Here is a 12998-nt window from a genome sequence, read left to right as displayed (position 1 = left end):
GGAAACTGTTCAATAGCAGCTGTTTTCTGCGGGTCTGGGCGTACTCCCTCCTTGCTAACGATGTGGCCTAGAAACAGCAGCTCTTCGTAAGCAAAGTGGCATTTCTCTGCTTTCAATGTTAGGCCAGATGACTTGATTGCGTCTAGTACTGTTCGAAGTATTTTGAGGTGCTCTTCAATGTTCGAGGCGAAGACAACGACGTCATCTAAATATACCAGACAAATTTGCCACTTCAGGCCTGCCAGCACTGTATCCATTACTCGCTGAAACGTCGCTGGTGCGGAACAGAGACCAAATGGCATCACCTTGAACTCAAACAGCCCATCCGGAGTTATGAATGCTGTCTTCTCGCGATCTCTTTCGTCGACCTCAATTTGCCAGTAGCCGCTCTTGAGGTCCATCGATGAGAAATATTTGGCGTTGCAGAGGCGGTCCAGTGTGTCGTCGATGCGGGGGGGGGGGTAGACGTCCTTCTTTGTTATGTTGTTCAAGCGGCGGTAATCCACGTAGAATCGAAGTTAGCCGTCCTTCTTTCTCACTAGAATGAGCGGTGCCGCCCATGGGCTGTTTGAAGGCTGGATGACGTCGTCGCGAAGCATTTCTTCGACTTGGTCCCAGATGGCCTGTCGTTCTTGCGGTGACACACGGTAGGGGCTTTGACGGAGAGGTCGGACGTGTTGATCCGTTATAATGCGATGCTTGGCAATTGGCGTTTGTCGCACCTTCGGCGATGTCGAAAAGCACTCACTGTAGCTTTGAAGCAGATTGCGGATCTGGTCTTGCCTGTTCCGGTGCAGGGCTGGGTTGATGTCGAAAGTGGGCGAGTTCTCTTGGTCAGGCGAATCCTCTGCGGAGGAGTCGGAGAGGGCGAAGGAGTCTCGTACGTCAGATATCTCGTCGAAGAAAGCAATCGGCGTTCCTCTGTTAATGTGCCGGTATTCTTCGCTGAAGTTAGTCAGCAGTACTTCGGCCTGGCCATTGCGCAAACGTGCGATGCCTCTTGCGATGCTGATTCCTCGGTCTAGGACCAACTGCATGTTGCCCTCGATGATGGCTTCAGCGTTAATGGCTTTCGTGGCGCCTACGGTCAGGATAACGCGTGATCGGGGTGGGACGCTCACTTCTTCCTCCAGGACACTCGGGGCAACGTGATTTTCCCGAGTTTTCATCGAAGCGATGGCCTCGTCCGTCGAAAGCGTGATCAGCTTGGATCGCAGGTCGATGATCGCCTGATGCTCATTAAGGAAATCCATACCCAAGATCACTTCGCGGGAGCATTGCGGTAGCACAACAAAGGTCGCAGGATAGGTATGTCCTTTGACAGTCACTCGCGCTGTGCATCGTCCTGATGGCGTAATGAGGTGGCCCCCTGCGGTGCGAATTTGTGGGCCGTCCCAAGCCGTTGTGAATTTTCTCAGCTGCGCAGCGAATGTTCCATTCATCACCGAGTAATCGGCTGCTGTGTCGACTAGATCTGTAAATTTCCGGCCGTCGATAGTCACTTCTAAACCAGAGGTGCTGGCTCTTGCATTTCACGTCGCTCTTGGCGTCGGGTCACGGCTTCGTCGCGTATGCGAGTCGCGGGTGGGGCGTGTGGTCGAAGCTCTTCTGGTTGGCGGCGTCGTTTTCAAGGCAGCCTGCGTCGTGGTCGGGGTTCTCATTGTGTGCGGCGTCGGTGCAGCGAGTGCCGGTTCTTCATGCGGCGTCGCGGGTGCAGCGTCTTCATGGGGCGTGGTCGGTGGAGGATCTTCGGCGTTTCGCTCTTGAGCAACCTCACCTCCAGAGGTTGCTGCCTTCAGTTTCCCCTACGGGGGCTGAGACCTTCCTCGTACCGCGGCTGCGTAGCTGCGGCGTGGCGACGCAAAGCGCGAGGTTGACGGCGATGGTAAGCGCGAAACGCGGTTCGGCGTGTACTCTTCTCGACGCAGGTACTCGTCGATTTCCTGCGGACGTTGCCCGAAGCGTGGTCGTGGGGCGTTAACGGCAAATCGTCGAAGACCGATACGTCGGTACGGGCAGTGACGAAGAATATGGCCGGCCTCACCGCAATGTAAGCACAACGGCCGGTCTTCGGAAGTCCTCCAGGCGTCGCATTTCCTGGGGCTTGAGCGTCGGTCATAGGCTGGGTGGGCGGGGGCTGGGAGGCGGCCTTGTGGAACAAGTGGCTCATCAAGTGGCTCATCTCGGGGAGGACGTGGGGGTTGTCGTTGGGGCTGGGCAGTCCTTACTGCAGCGGCGTAGGTCATGGCCAGGGGTTCTGTGGCCGTCGGGGTGCCAAGTGCCTATTGCACTTCTTCCCGTACTACGTCCATGAGGGTCGCTGCTTGTGGCTGTGGGGAGGATGGCAGTAATCGGCGTAGCTCCTCTTGGACGATTTCGCGGATAACTTCCCTCAAGCTGTCGCTGGTAGTGGCCGACGTGTCCGAACGGATTGCACAGGCAGAGGAAGGACGATTGTACTGCCGAGCTCGGACGTCGAGGGTCTTCTCAATCGTGCAGGCTTCTTGCATGAATTCCTCGACTGTTTTTGGCGGCTGGCGGAGGAGGCTTGCAAAGAGTTGTTCTCTTACGCCGCGCATTAAAAACTGATCTTTCTTTTCCTTGGTCATCCCGAGGTCGGTGCGGCGAAATAGGCGCTTCATCTCCTCGACGTAACCGCGGACGGGCTCATTCGGAAGCTGGATCCTGGACTCGAGGAGTCGTTCGGCTCTTTCTTTCCTCACGACACTGGTGAATACCTTAAATAGTTCTCTCTTCAATAGCTCCCATGTAGTAAGGGACGACTCGTAGTTTTCGTACCACGTGCGTGCGGAGCCATCCAATGATAAGAGCACGTTTCCAATTTTTGCCGCATCATCCCACTTGTTGAATGACGCCACGCGCTCAAATTGATCCAACCATTCTTCAGGGTCTTCGCCTAGGGATTCATTGAAAGTTGGCGGCACCCGCGGCTGCTGCAGTATGATCGGTGTCGACATCTTCGGCGAGGTTGCGGTGCTCGTAGCCGCGTCTTTTCGCTGTCTTGTGCGGTCCGGCAGTTTCGCGAACTCAGGCTCCTCTCCCTGGAGACGTCGGCTGGCTCGCTGAGCTGCTGGCTCGTCCTCGTGTGCGAAGCGCTCAGGGCTGGCTTCACGACTTGAAGGGGGCGTCCGGAACATGGAAGGCTACCCCGCACCTCCACCGGATGTCACGTTGTGGTGACGGCAGTTAAAGCAGCGATGAAGACGGACGAAAGGGTCTTCTGAAAGAACTGTTTATTGGGCTGACTTGCACCCAAAATGGACTGAATCACTCGGCGGCGGCGAAGCGACAAGCGTGCTCGGCGGTCGTCGAACAGAATGCCCGCCGCTGTCGGCCGTTCTCAATTTAAAGCTGATAGCGAACTTTCGAGATAAAGAACGCAAAGTTACTAGAACATTCCGGAACAACGTAGAATCAGCTCTGCCTGGCTGCGATCAATCGAGATAAATCTAGTCGCGTCTTGCGTAGCAAACAAAGCGATAAAGTGATGTGGCGGCAGATTTGAAAAACGAACACACTGCAAATATTCGCGGCAATATATATATATATATATATATATATATATATATATATATATATATATATATATATATATATATATATATATATATATATATATATATATGCAACGCTTCGGTCGAGGCGAAACACAATGACGCCCGTGTGCTGTGCGATGTCCGTGCACGTTAAAAATCCCCAGGTGGTCGAAATTATTCCCTAACCCTCTCTATACTACGCACCCCTTTCTTCCTTTCTTCTTTCACTCCGTCCTTTATCACTTCCCTTATAGCGCGGTTCTGGTGTCGGCCGATATGCGAGACGGGTACGGCGCCATTTCCTTTCCCCAAAATAATAATAATAATAATTGGTTTTTGGGGAAAGGAAAATGGTGCAGTATCTGTCTCATATATCGTTGGACACCTGAACTGCGCCGTAAGGGAAGGGATAAAGGAGGGAGTGAAAGAGGAAAGGAAGAAGAGGTGCCGTAGTGGAGGGCTCAGGAATAATTTCGACCACCTGGGGATCTTTAACGTGCACTGACATCGCACAGCACACGGGCGCCTTAGCGTTTTTCCTCCATAAAAACGCAGCCGCCGCGGTCGGGTTCGAACCCGGGAACTCCGGATCAGTAGTCGAGCGCCCTAACCACTGAGCCACCGCGCTGGAGCGGCTCTCCTCAAAAGCCAAACGTCGCGATTCGATCATATGGTCTTTTTCTTTCACCAGCATATCATGCCTCATCCTCTTTTCAAGAAACTCGTAATTTGTATTGTTATTGTCTTGCTTCCTTTTCCTCGCAGAGGACAATTCACAACACCAGTTAAGCATGCAAATTGCATCACAGGAACTTCATGCACATGACCTAACATTTACAAAGGCAGGTGAAACCACTGGGATTATGCAGCCAGTACACGAGTAACCCGTCGCATGTGAGGCTGATGTGAAACGGAATGCCTCACGAGTCAGCACCACTCTCGCGGAAAGGTCTGAAGAATGTGAACCAAATGCAGCAAAGAGTACAGCTCATTTGCTGATATCACTGTTACTTTAAAACGATCCAAAGGCTATTCAGGTCATAGTGGTCATGCCTGCTTTCCCCAGTGCCCTTCACCTTCACGTCCCAAGTGTACTGGTGTTATCGCTTCTGAACAAAGAAGCATTCACGTTGTTACCCTTCAATGTAATGTATGTGATTAAACAAACTGCGCTTTCTCTTCCTGCCCCGCCGCGGTGGCTCAGTGGTTAGGGCGCTCGACTACTGATCCGGAGCTCCCGGGTTGGAACCCGACCGCGGCGGCTGCGTTTTTATGGAGGAAAAACGCTAAGGCGCCCGTGTGCTGTGCGATGTCAGTGCACGTTAAAGATCCCCAGGTGGTCGAAATTATTCCGGAGCCCTCCACTACGGCACCTCTCTCTTCCTTCTTTCACTCCCTCCTTTACCCTTCTCTTACGGCGCGGTTCAGGTGTCCAACGATATATGAGACAGATACTGCGCCATTTCCTTTCCCCCCAAAACCAATTATTATATTATCAGTAGTCGAGCGCCCTAATCACTCAGCCACCGCGGCGGGTTTCCCCAAAAACCAAATTTCATTTTCACTCACATTACGCAGTACATGAGCACCTTTTGCGTTCGCCTCCACTGAAATGCGGCCGCAGTGGAAATCTTCGAACACGCAGGCATTGCTACTGCTACTGCTACTGCTGATAGGAAGAAAATTAAAGTGCACGGGCCTGCCTACTGGCTCAAACCGAGGCACGCTCGCTGCCGCGTGCTGAAAGTTGGAGAGTTAAATGATAGGAGAGCACGATAGAAAAGGCGCGCACCAATATGGCCCGGGCCGATCCCGGAGGCAAGTGCAATACCGGGCCGACCCGTGCCGGAGTGCTTCAAGCCAAGCACACCGCCATATTCCAAAAATAATTTTGATATCTTGGGTCCAAGGACCCGCAGCAGATATTAAATCAGGTAGGTACCAGATATCATGAGCGGGTAATCCGGCTCAATAGCCGTACGCTCTATCCACTGAGCTGTCGCGGTGGGTTGATAGTGCAGGGGCTTCAAGGCTTGGGGTCAGAAGCCGCGTTTCGCCAAGACATCGCACTAACAGCTACCGCTCTAAAGGACTGAGGCTTCAACATCCACAGGTGCCAACATTTTTATTACGATCGCGCCTTTCGCTCCGAACCATCACTTTGAGGCGAATTTTGGCGTGGTACAGAAACTATGGGTGCGCACGCGTAGTCTCCATGGGAGAGCGAAGGCGCCTTAATTGTCGTTGTCGGGAGTGCTCCAGGCGCAGGTGTTCGTCCCGGTCGCTCTTGTGCGCGAACAGCTTCAGCGTATGCCGCTCATGAAGTGACCGGCGTTCCCGTGGAACTGCTCGATCGCGGTGGCAGAGCCTAGGCTGGCGACCTCTGGATCGCACTCCGTTTACAGCCGCTCCCCGATGTGAGTGCCAAGGTGTAAGGCCATGATGGTCTGGCTCTTGCACGGTTGCTGGCACATGCGACATAGCGGGGCGTAGCGGCGATGGGCGTCGTTGCGAGTACGCTTCGTGGGTTGCGAGCCTGGTGAGAAGTTGGAAGTTGACTCTGCAAACCCCAGCACTCGTGGATGGTCCACTCCCCAGGCGGCAGCACGCACTGGAACCGCCTGCTCTGCTTGGTCATGTTCAGTTGCTGCACGGGGAAGGAACGGGGTTGGTGGGTCAGTACGCCATATATGTTCGAACTCTTATCGTGGCCACTCAAACCGCTCACCGGCGATGTTTGGTTATGCCGACATCTATATGCGTACCATTTCTTTTTCTCATGTCACATGGTCCCACGATCAAGTGCTGCATATTCCGACTACTAGGCTGACAGCCGTCACTGTAACAGCCCTTTGGAACCGAGCCAAGTGCGAAGAGCGGTCGCCCTTGATGAATCACGGATTACATCTATATTAACTGGTAAAAGCCGAAGAATTACGATGCGTAAATTAAGAAATGAGTCAGCTGCATATGTAACAGCAACGGCTTATACGCCACCGTTAGCAGCGGCATGACGACCAATCAACGCCGGTAGTGGACGCTGCTCGAGCACAGCGAAGCGTGGTCGGCTAGGACGTCCTGTTGTGAGGGGATGTGCGCTTATTCTCAACCACCACTTTTCAGTTTTGTGGATAAAGGCCGCTTGGCCGTGTGGCTTCGCATCTGAGTTCAAACTACGACAGCGGGAAGCGCGTATGGACCCTGAGAAAAACGTCGTGGACGACCAGCCGAGGCTGCGAGCTGTGCCGGCGCACGGCTTCATCGTTTCTGCAGTGCACATGAGTGAAAAAGAGTTTTCCTCCTTCTCTGTTAATGCGATGCACGCATGATATGCTAATCAGGCTGAAAATGCATGAAAATGTAGCGTTCACGCCAATGTGTCTGCGCTTTGTTCAGCTGCTATGTCTGAACAATGAAAGCTGTTCTACTCGTTGTTCAGACAACTAGCACCTGTTCCTCGTGCGGAGCGACTACACACTATCGGCGTTTCAAGTGGAAATGGCACGACTGCTTTCGAACATCGTCGCCCGGAGCTGATACACGCAGGGAGACCAGGAGGCGCCTACGCGTCGAGTATAACTGCCTGCGGCTGTGAGAAGATAGTAGGAGCTTACCTCTACAAGGGACCAGTCAGAGTCGAAGTTGTCAGCAGCCTGCCTGTGCCTGGCCTCAGTCTCTGCGAGGGAAGCATGCCTGACAGGCAGGAGCGAGGCGATGAAGTGCGGGTCAGTGTCACCGGTCTTCTTGCAACGTTCGAGACCCGGCACTGGTGCGACGCCGATGAAGGTAGAACAGGCAACGTGGCAGCGGTCAGCGAGAATGGTAGGACGGACAAGCGGCATCGAGTAACCCTACGAGTGGAGGCACGAGCACGACACGAGAGCACGGCGGCGAAGGTGATGAACACGTGAACGGTCGGACGTAATTCGCGAGCGGTAGAGAGCGAGACGAAATGCCACATAGGCGAGGAGAAGACAGAGCTAAAAAAGGAGACAATTATAAAACGCCCTTAACAGTCGATTTTGAGGTCAACAAGAGCTATGCGTTCGTTATGCTGCCAGCAAGGGGAAGAAACATTCGTGCCGTGCGATTATGGAACAGTGGAGAAGTATCAAATTTCGCCTGTCATGAAAATTTGTTTCGAGGAAAGGCAATGGCGCAGTGACTGTCTCACATACCTCGGTGGCCACCCGAACCGCGCCGAAGGGAAGAGATAAAAGAGAAAGTGAAATAAGAAAGGAAGAAAGAGGTGCTGTAGTGGAGGGCTCCTGAATAATTTCGACATCGTTCTTTCTTCCTTCTTTCACTCCCTCCTCTACCCATTCCCTTATGTTGCAGCCCGGGTGTCCACCGAGATATGTGAGACAGTTACTGCGCCTTTTCCTTCCTCAGAAGCCAATTGTCATGAATTTTGACACCCGCCGTGGTGGCTCAGTGGTTAGAGCGCTCGGCTACTGGTTCGAAGTTCCTGGTTCGAACCCGATCGCGGCGGCTGCGTTTTTATGGAGGCAATACGCTAAGGCGCCCGTGTGCTGTGCGATGTCAGTGCACGTTAAAGATCCCCGGGTGGTCGAAATTATTCCAGAGCCCTCCACTGCGGCACCTCTTTCTTCCTTTCTTCTTTCACTCCCTCCTTTAGCGCTTCCCTTGCGGCGCGGTTCTGGTGCCCAACGATATACGAGACAGATGCTGCGCCATTTTCTTTCCCCCGAAATCAATTATTATTATTATTATTACTATTATTATTATTATTATTATTATTATTATTATTATTATTATTATTATTATTATTATTATTATTATTATTATTATTATTAATTTCGACCACCTGGAGATCTTTAAAGGGTCCCAGAAAGGGGGTATCAATAAAGGTGTTATATGTCTCTGATGTGAACAGACGATGGTTCATAATTATCCTCCACCAAGAATTATTTTAATGCGTTTTGTGGTTGAGTTATATGCAGACAAAATTTGAACTTCCGCGTCTTCGCGCCTTTCCCTCTCCTCTCGCACGCCAAAATGACAGCGGGTGCAGGGACCGCGGCCGCGGTAGCGCGTGATGTCTGAATGAATTTGGCGCTGTGAACCAATGATAACCCCCGGCTGTTGACGTCATGTGCAAGACGTGACGTCGTCTGCCAGGTTTTCGTGCGAAAGTCCGGCACCGCGCGTCGCCGCGAGGTGCGAAAACGGGAATTTTTTAAAATGTATTGTAAATTTCCCGCTCTCTTCTGAGGTCTCGTATGCGGCAGGAACACTCGGTGGCCTGTACTCTACATACTGCAAGCATTTTAAAGCCGAGCTCAAACACCCCTTTCTGTGGACCTTTAACGTGCAATGAGCACTATCGCACAGCACACGGGCGCCTTTTGCGTTTCCCCTCAATCACCCCGCCATGATCTTTTGCTGCTGTTGCATCGCCAGCTATGATGCCTGTCGACGCGAGGAAGTTTCTGTGCTTATCCAGCAATGACTTTTCTCGGTGACCTCCCGGTTTATCGTACAGTGTGTACAAGGATGAGTTTCATTGAAAAAGCAAAAACAGCAGAAAACGAAGGCGAACTAGGTAGCTGTTGTAGAGGTCGCTAAAGGACCTCCCACATCTAGTCTGTAGGGCAGCGTCTTCTATGTGTACCCTGTATGTGATCGTGCTAGTGTGCAAATCACTAGGTCTTGGTGCAAATAAAGTCACTTGTCCGTCATTGGTGAGAGTGATTCGTCTCCTTGTAGCCTCCTAACATCGAGCTCACTAGGTGTAAATGGACCACGACACCTGTGTTGTGTATGAACCAACAGTGACATATACTTCAATGAAGAAATAAAATAAGAAGGAACGTGCAACCTCTCAGATTTAAAAAGGTGCATATTATGGAGCAGGATTATACACAGCTGCTGAGCGAGGCAGTAATGGTTCACTGAGGGAATTGAGCAAATGATCTTGCCCGCCGCGGTGGCCCAGTGGTTAGGGCACTACTGATCCGGAGTTCCCGGGTTGGAACCCGACCGCGGCGGCTGCGTTTTTATGGAGGCTAAACGTTAAGGCGCCCCTGTGCTGTGCGATGTCACTGCACGTTAAAGATCCCCATGTGGCCGAAATTATTCCGGAGCCCTCCACTATGGCACCTCTTTCTTCCTTTCTTCTTTCACTCCCTCCTTTTTCCCTTCCCTTACGGCGCGGTTCAGGTGTCCAACGATATATGAGACAGATACTGCACCATTTCCTTCCCCAAAACACAAGACCAAACCAATCATTTCATTTTCTTTCACTCCCTCCTTTATCCCTTCCCTTACGGCGCGGTTCAGGTGTCCAAAGATATAGGAGACAGATACTGCGCCATTTCCTTTCCCCAAAAAACCAATTATTATTATTATTATTTCCTCCACTACGGCACCCCTTTGTTCTTTTCTTCTTTCACTGCATCCTTTATTCCTTCCCTTACGGCGTGGTTCGGGTGTACACTCAGATATGTGAGACAGTTACTGCGCCATTTCTTTTCCTCAAAAACCAGTTTTCCAAACGCAAAAGGCACCCATGTGCTATGCGACGCCAGTGCATGTTAACGATCTCCAGGTAGTCGAAATTATTCCGGAGCCCTTCACTACAGCACCTCTTTCTCTCTTCCCTCTTTCACTCCCACCTTCCTCCATTCCCTTTGGGCGCCGTGGCGTCCGCCAATATATGCAAGAATTCCTGTGCCATTTCCTTTCCCGCTTCCCCACTCCTAAGAAAAAGACGAACTTTTGAAATAAACACAGAAAAAGGTCCACTGAATTTCCAAAAAAATAAAGACCGGAAATTTCGAAAGGCATATTAACAGCCAGAGCTACGTCATCAAGTTGCTATGCCCGTTGCGTTTCTACCACAAGTTATGCCGAGTTTGTTTGGTTCGAAGCCACAACGAACTCAACAATGAAGGAAACTACAAGTATAATTGTTCCCGGATTTTCGTGTCTCCTTTGTCTTTCTTACTTTCCGTCTACGCAAGCAGTGACTCATGAAACTTTTCTCCTTGTTATTTGTTTTTTTTTATGAAAGGAAATGGAGCAGTAATTTTCTCACGTACGTCGCTGGACGCCTGAACCGCTACGTAAGGGAAGGGAGGGAGGTGAGAGTGAAAGAAGAGAGAAAGAGGGGCTGTAGTGGAGGCCTCCGGATTAAATTCGACCACCTGGCGATCGCTAACCTGTGATGTCACTGCACGTTAAGGATCCCCAGGTTGAGGTCGAAATTAGCAGGGCGTAAAGGTGTGAGTTGTAGACATTACAAACCACCCTTAAGGTTTTGAAGCTGTTTAAAGGTTCTCTCGTCTAAACCTGCTTTTCATCTTTTTCTTTCACCTGTGCCCGATCTCCGGCACTTCGTGTGCTTGGAACCATTTTAATACGGTAAACATTGCAATTTTCATCTGGTTTTGTCTTTTATTACAAAGCCCTTATGGACGTGGGTCGTTTCTTTACCGATCTCCGAGAAATCGCCCAAGCCGGTTGTGAGTTTCCCGTGCCATCACATTTGCTCTTGCTGCCACAAAATCACTGGGACTATCGGCCTGGCATGATGTCCTCTCACGAAAGATCTCCACTTGTGCTTATAATGATCTCAGACGACACTCTCCTCTATAGGAAGCACCCAGCACAATAATTTTCATTTTGACTCTTAAATCTACTGCTTGCTTCCTCTTTCTCTGCGTGCCGCTTCTTCTTAACTGCCACGCTGTCGCCTCGCGCCACGATGGTTACGTGCACGGCCTGACCGCACTGCGAGCTTGAAGCTAGGCCCCCACCGCTGCCTTTGGTGCTAGGTCTTTTCTGTCGCCCCACAACGAGTGCAGCGTCGGGCAGTATGACCCATCAAACCCTCTCGTCGTTGCTGATGGTCGCCCATTCGTCGATGGGCGGATTTGACGAGCGCCGACGGGCGGAGATCGAAAGCATGGATTCGGACCTTCCGTACGAAACGGTAATGCCCCATTACCTTTCAAGCGCAATTGTCAATTCTTGCAGGGCAGGTTTTTTAGCGGGGTCGGGTGTGTTTAGGTTGTGGAGGTGGTGCTTCAGTGCAAGCTTGCCTATTCACAGCCGCAGAGGGATCGCATGCAGTGGACATGCCGATGACAGCAGTTGCTTGAACACCGGCTAGCGCGGCTTTCATTTTCGAGAAAGCGGTTTGTTCAATAGCCGCAATTCCTTTTCTTGGTTTGCCACGTAATCATCCAGAGAGCCCGCTGTCATTCCTCGGGTAACAATGAGTTTCACAGAAAGAAACCCATTAAAGAAGCTTGGGCAATCCTTGGTTGTCCAACACGCTTTCGTCCCGACGCAATCAATGCCTTGGCGAGATCCGACTGTGCACAATACCCGTTCAGTTTCTTATGTCCTGATTAAAACAAGCTCAACAGCTATCATAATGAAGTAAAAGCATGCAATGTGTGCTGGCTTCTTCAGTCAAGGTTTTTCCGGCAGTAACTCTCTGCAGCCTCAACCGAATCGTACGTCTGCTTTAAGCGTGCCGAGAGCTGTACATGTTTGTACTTTCTGTAGCCATATCCTCAGTTAAGGCTTGCTCTTTTGCCTTGGGAAAGTGGCTGCACTCATGCTCTCATATCAACATTACACACGTATGAAAATCGATGTGAGCATGAAACGTTTTTTTTTATGCAAGCTGCGTTAGCTTCGCGGAAATGCCCAGGACAGAAGACATTCTTTAAACGCACGAAGCGCCTAATTTTGTCCCTCGCGCAGCGTCTACGAATCTCGGAGCAGCGAATGCGACTCCGGCTGCTCCGACCAGCGGGCAAGGCTACAGTCTACCACTGCCACCAGTGCCAGATCCATTTCAGGGACCCCAGCAAGCTGATGGCGCACCATATATACAAGCACATTTTCTCTGTCGACCCCCAGAACCGCAAGTTGCCTTGTCCCATCTGCCACCGGCGCTGCAGGTCCCGTAGGACCATGGCCGCTCACGTGGGGACGCACCTGGGCGAGCGGCTGTGCAAGAAGTGCGGCGCTGAGTTCGCCAGCTCCAGCAGTGCTGCAATCCACAAGCGCCTCCACCGCGGCCCCCCAGATCACAGCAGCTTGGAGCAGGAACAAACCCTTCTTCCGCTTGAGGAGTCCAGTGACTAAAGGCTGCAGCGGAGCCAGGCTGCACTCCAGGCCATTTCGCCAATGGAACTCTTGGACAGAAGCCTTGCGTGCTGGTTTGAATAAACAGTTGTGTACCTTCCAAGCCCTGAATTATGCACATGTCGACTGACTTGACCGCCGTTCACTGTGTTCCTGTTATCTTTTCGGCGTAACAACATAATTGTAAAGTTCTGGCGATCTTGTAGGAGCACGCACCTGAGACCCTTTTTGAAGCGGCGAAACGACTTGTTCTGCAGCGATGATAAGAACTTTTTCATGGAAACCTTTCTCCTAGCCTGTTTTCGCGCAGCGCGG

General features: G+C 51.5%; 2 protein-coding genes across 2 annotated transcripts; one reads left to right on the top strand and one right to left on the bottom strand.

Moving 5' to 3' along the window:
• Positions 1-5739: 5739 nt before the first annotated feature.
• LOC144097495 (uncharacterized) lies at positions 5740-7586 on the bottom strand. The gene is made up of 2 exons (XM_077630208.1): positions 7172-7586; positions 5740-6204 (listed from the first exon to the last, which is right to left on the bottom strand). The coding sequence occupies exons 1-2, from the start codon at positions 7397-7399 to the stop codon at positions 5926-5928; spliced, it is 507 nt and encodes a 168-aa protein (XP_077486334.1). The 5' UTR covers positions 7400-7586; the 3' UTR covers positions 5740-5925.
• A 3693-nt stretch (positions 7587-11279) lies between these two features.
• Positions 11280-12794, top strand: LOC144097494 (uncharacterized). The gene is made up of 2 exons (XM_077630207.1): positions 11280-11514; positions 12297-12794. Exons 1-2 carry the CDS (start codon positions 11398-11400, stop codon positions 12681-12683), a joined length of 504 nt encoding a protein of 167 aa, XP_077486333.1. The 5' UTR covers positions 11280-11397; the 3' UTR covers positions 12684-12794.
• Positions 12795-12998: the final 204 nt, after the last annotated feature.

The sequence above is a fragment of the Amblyomma americanum genome, chromosome 7 (assembly GCF_052857255.1).
Source record: "Amblyomma americanum isolate KBUSLIRL-KWMA chromosome 7, ASM5285725v1, whole genome shotgun sequence".
Classification (NCBI taxonomy): Eukaryota; Metazoa; Arthropoda; class Arachnida; order Ixodida; family Ixodidae; genus Amblyomma; species Amblyomma americanum.
The sequence above is the reverse complement of the archived record's forward strand: the minus strand, read 5'-3'. Positions and strand labels throughout refer to the sequence as shown.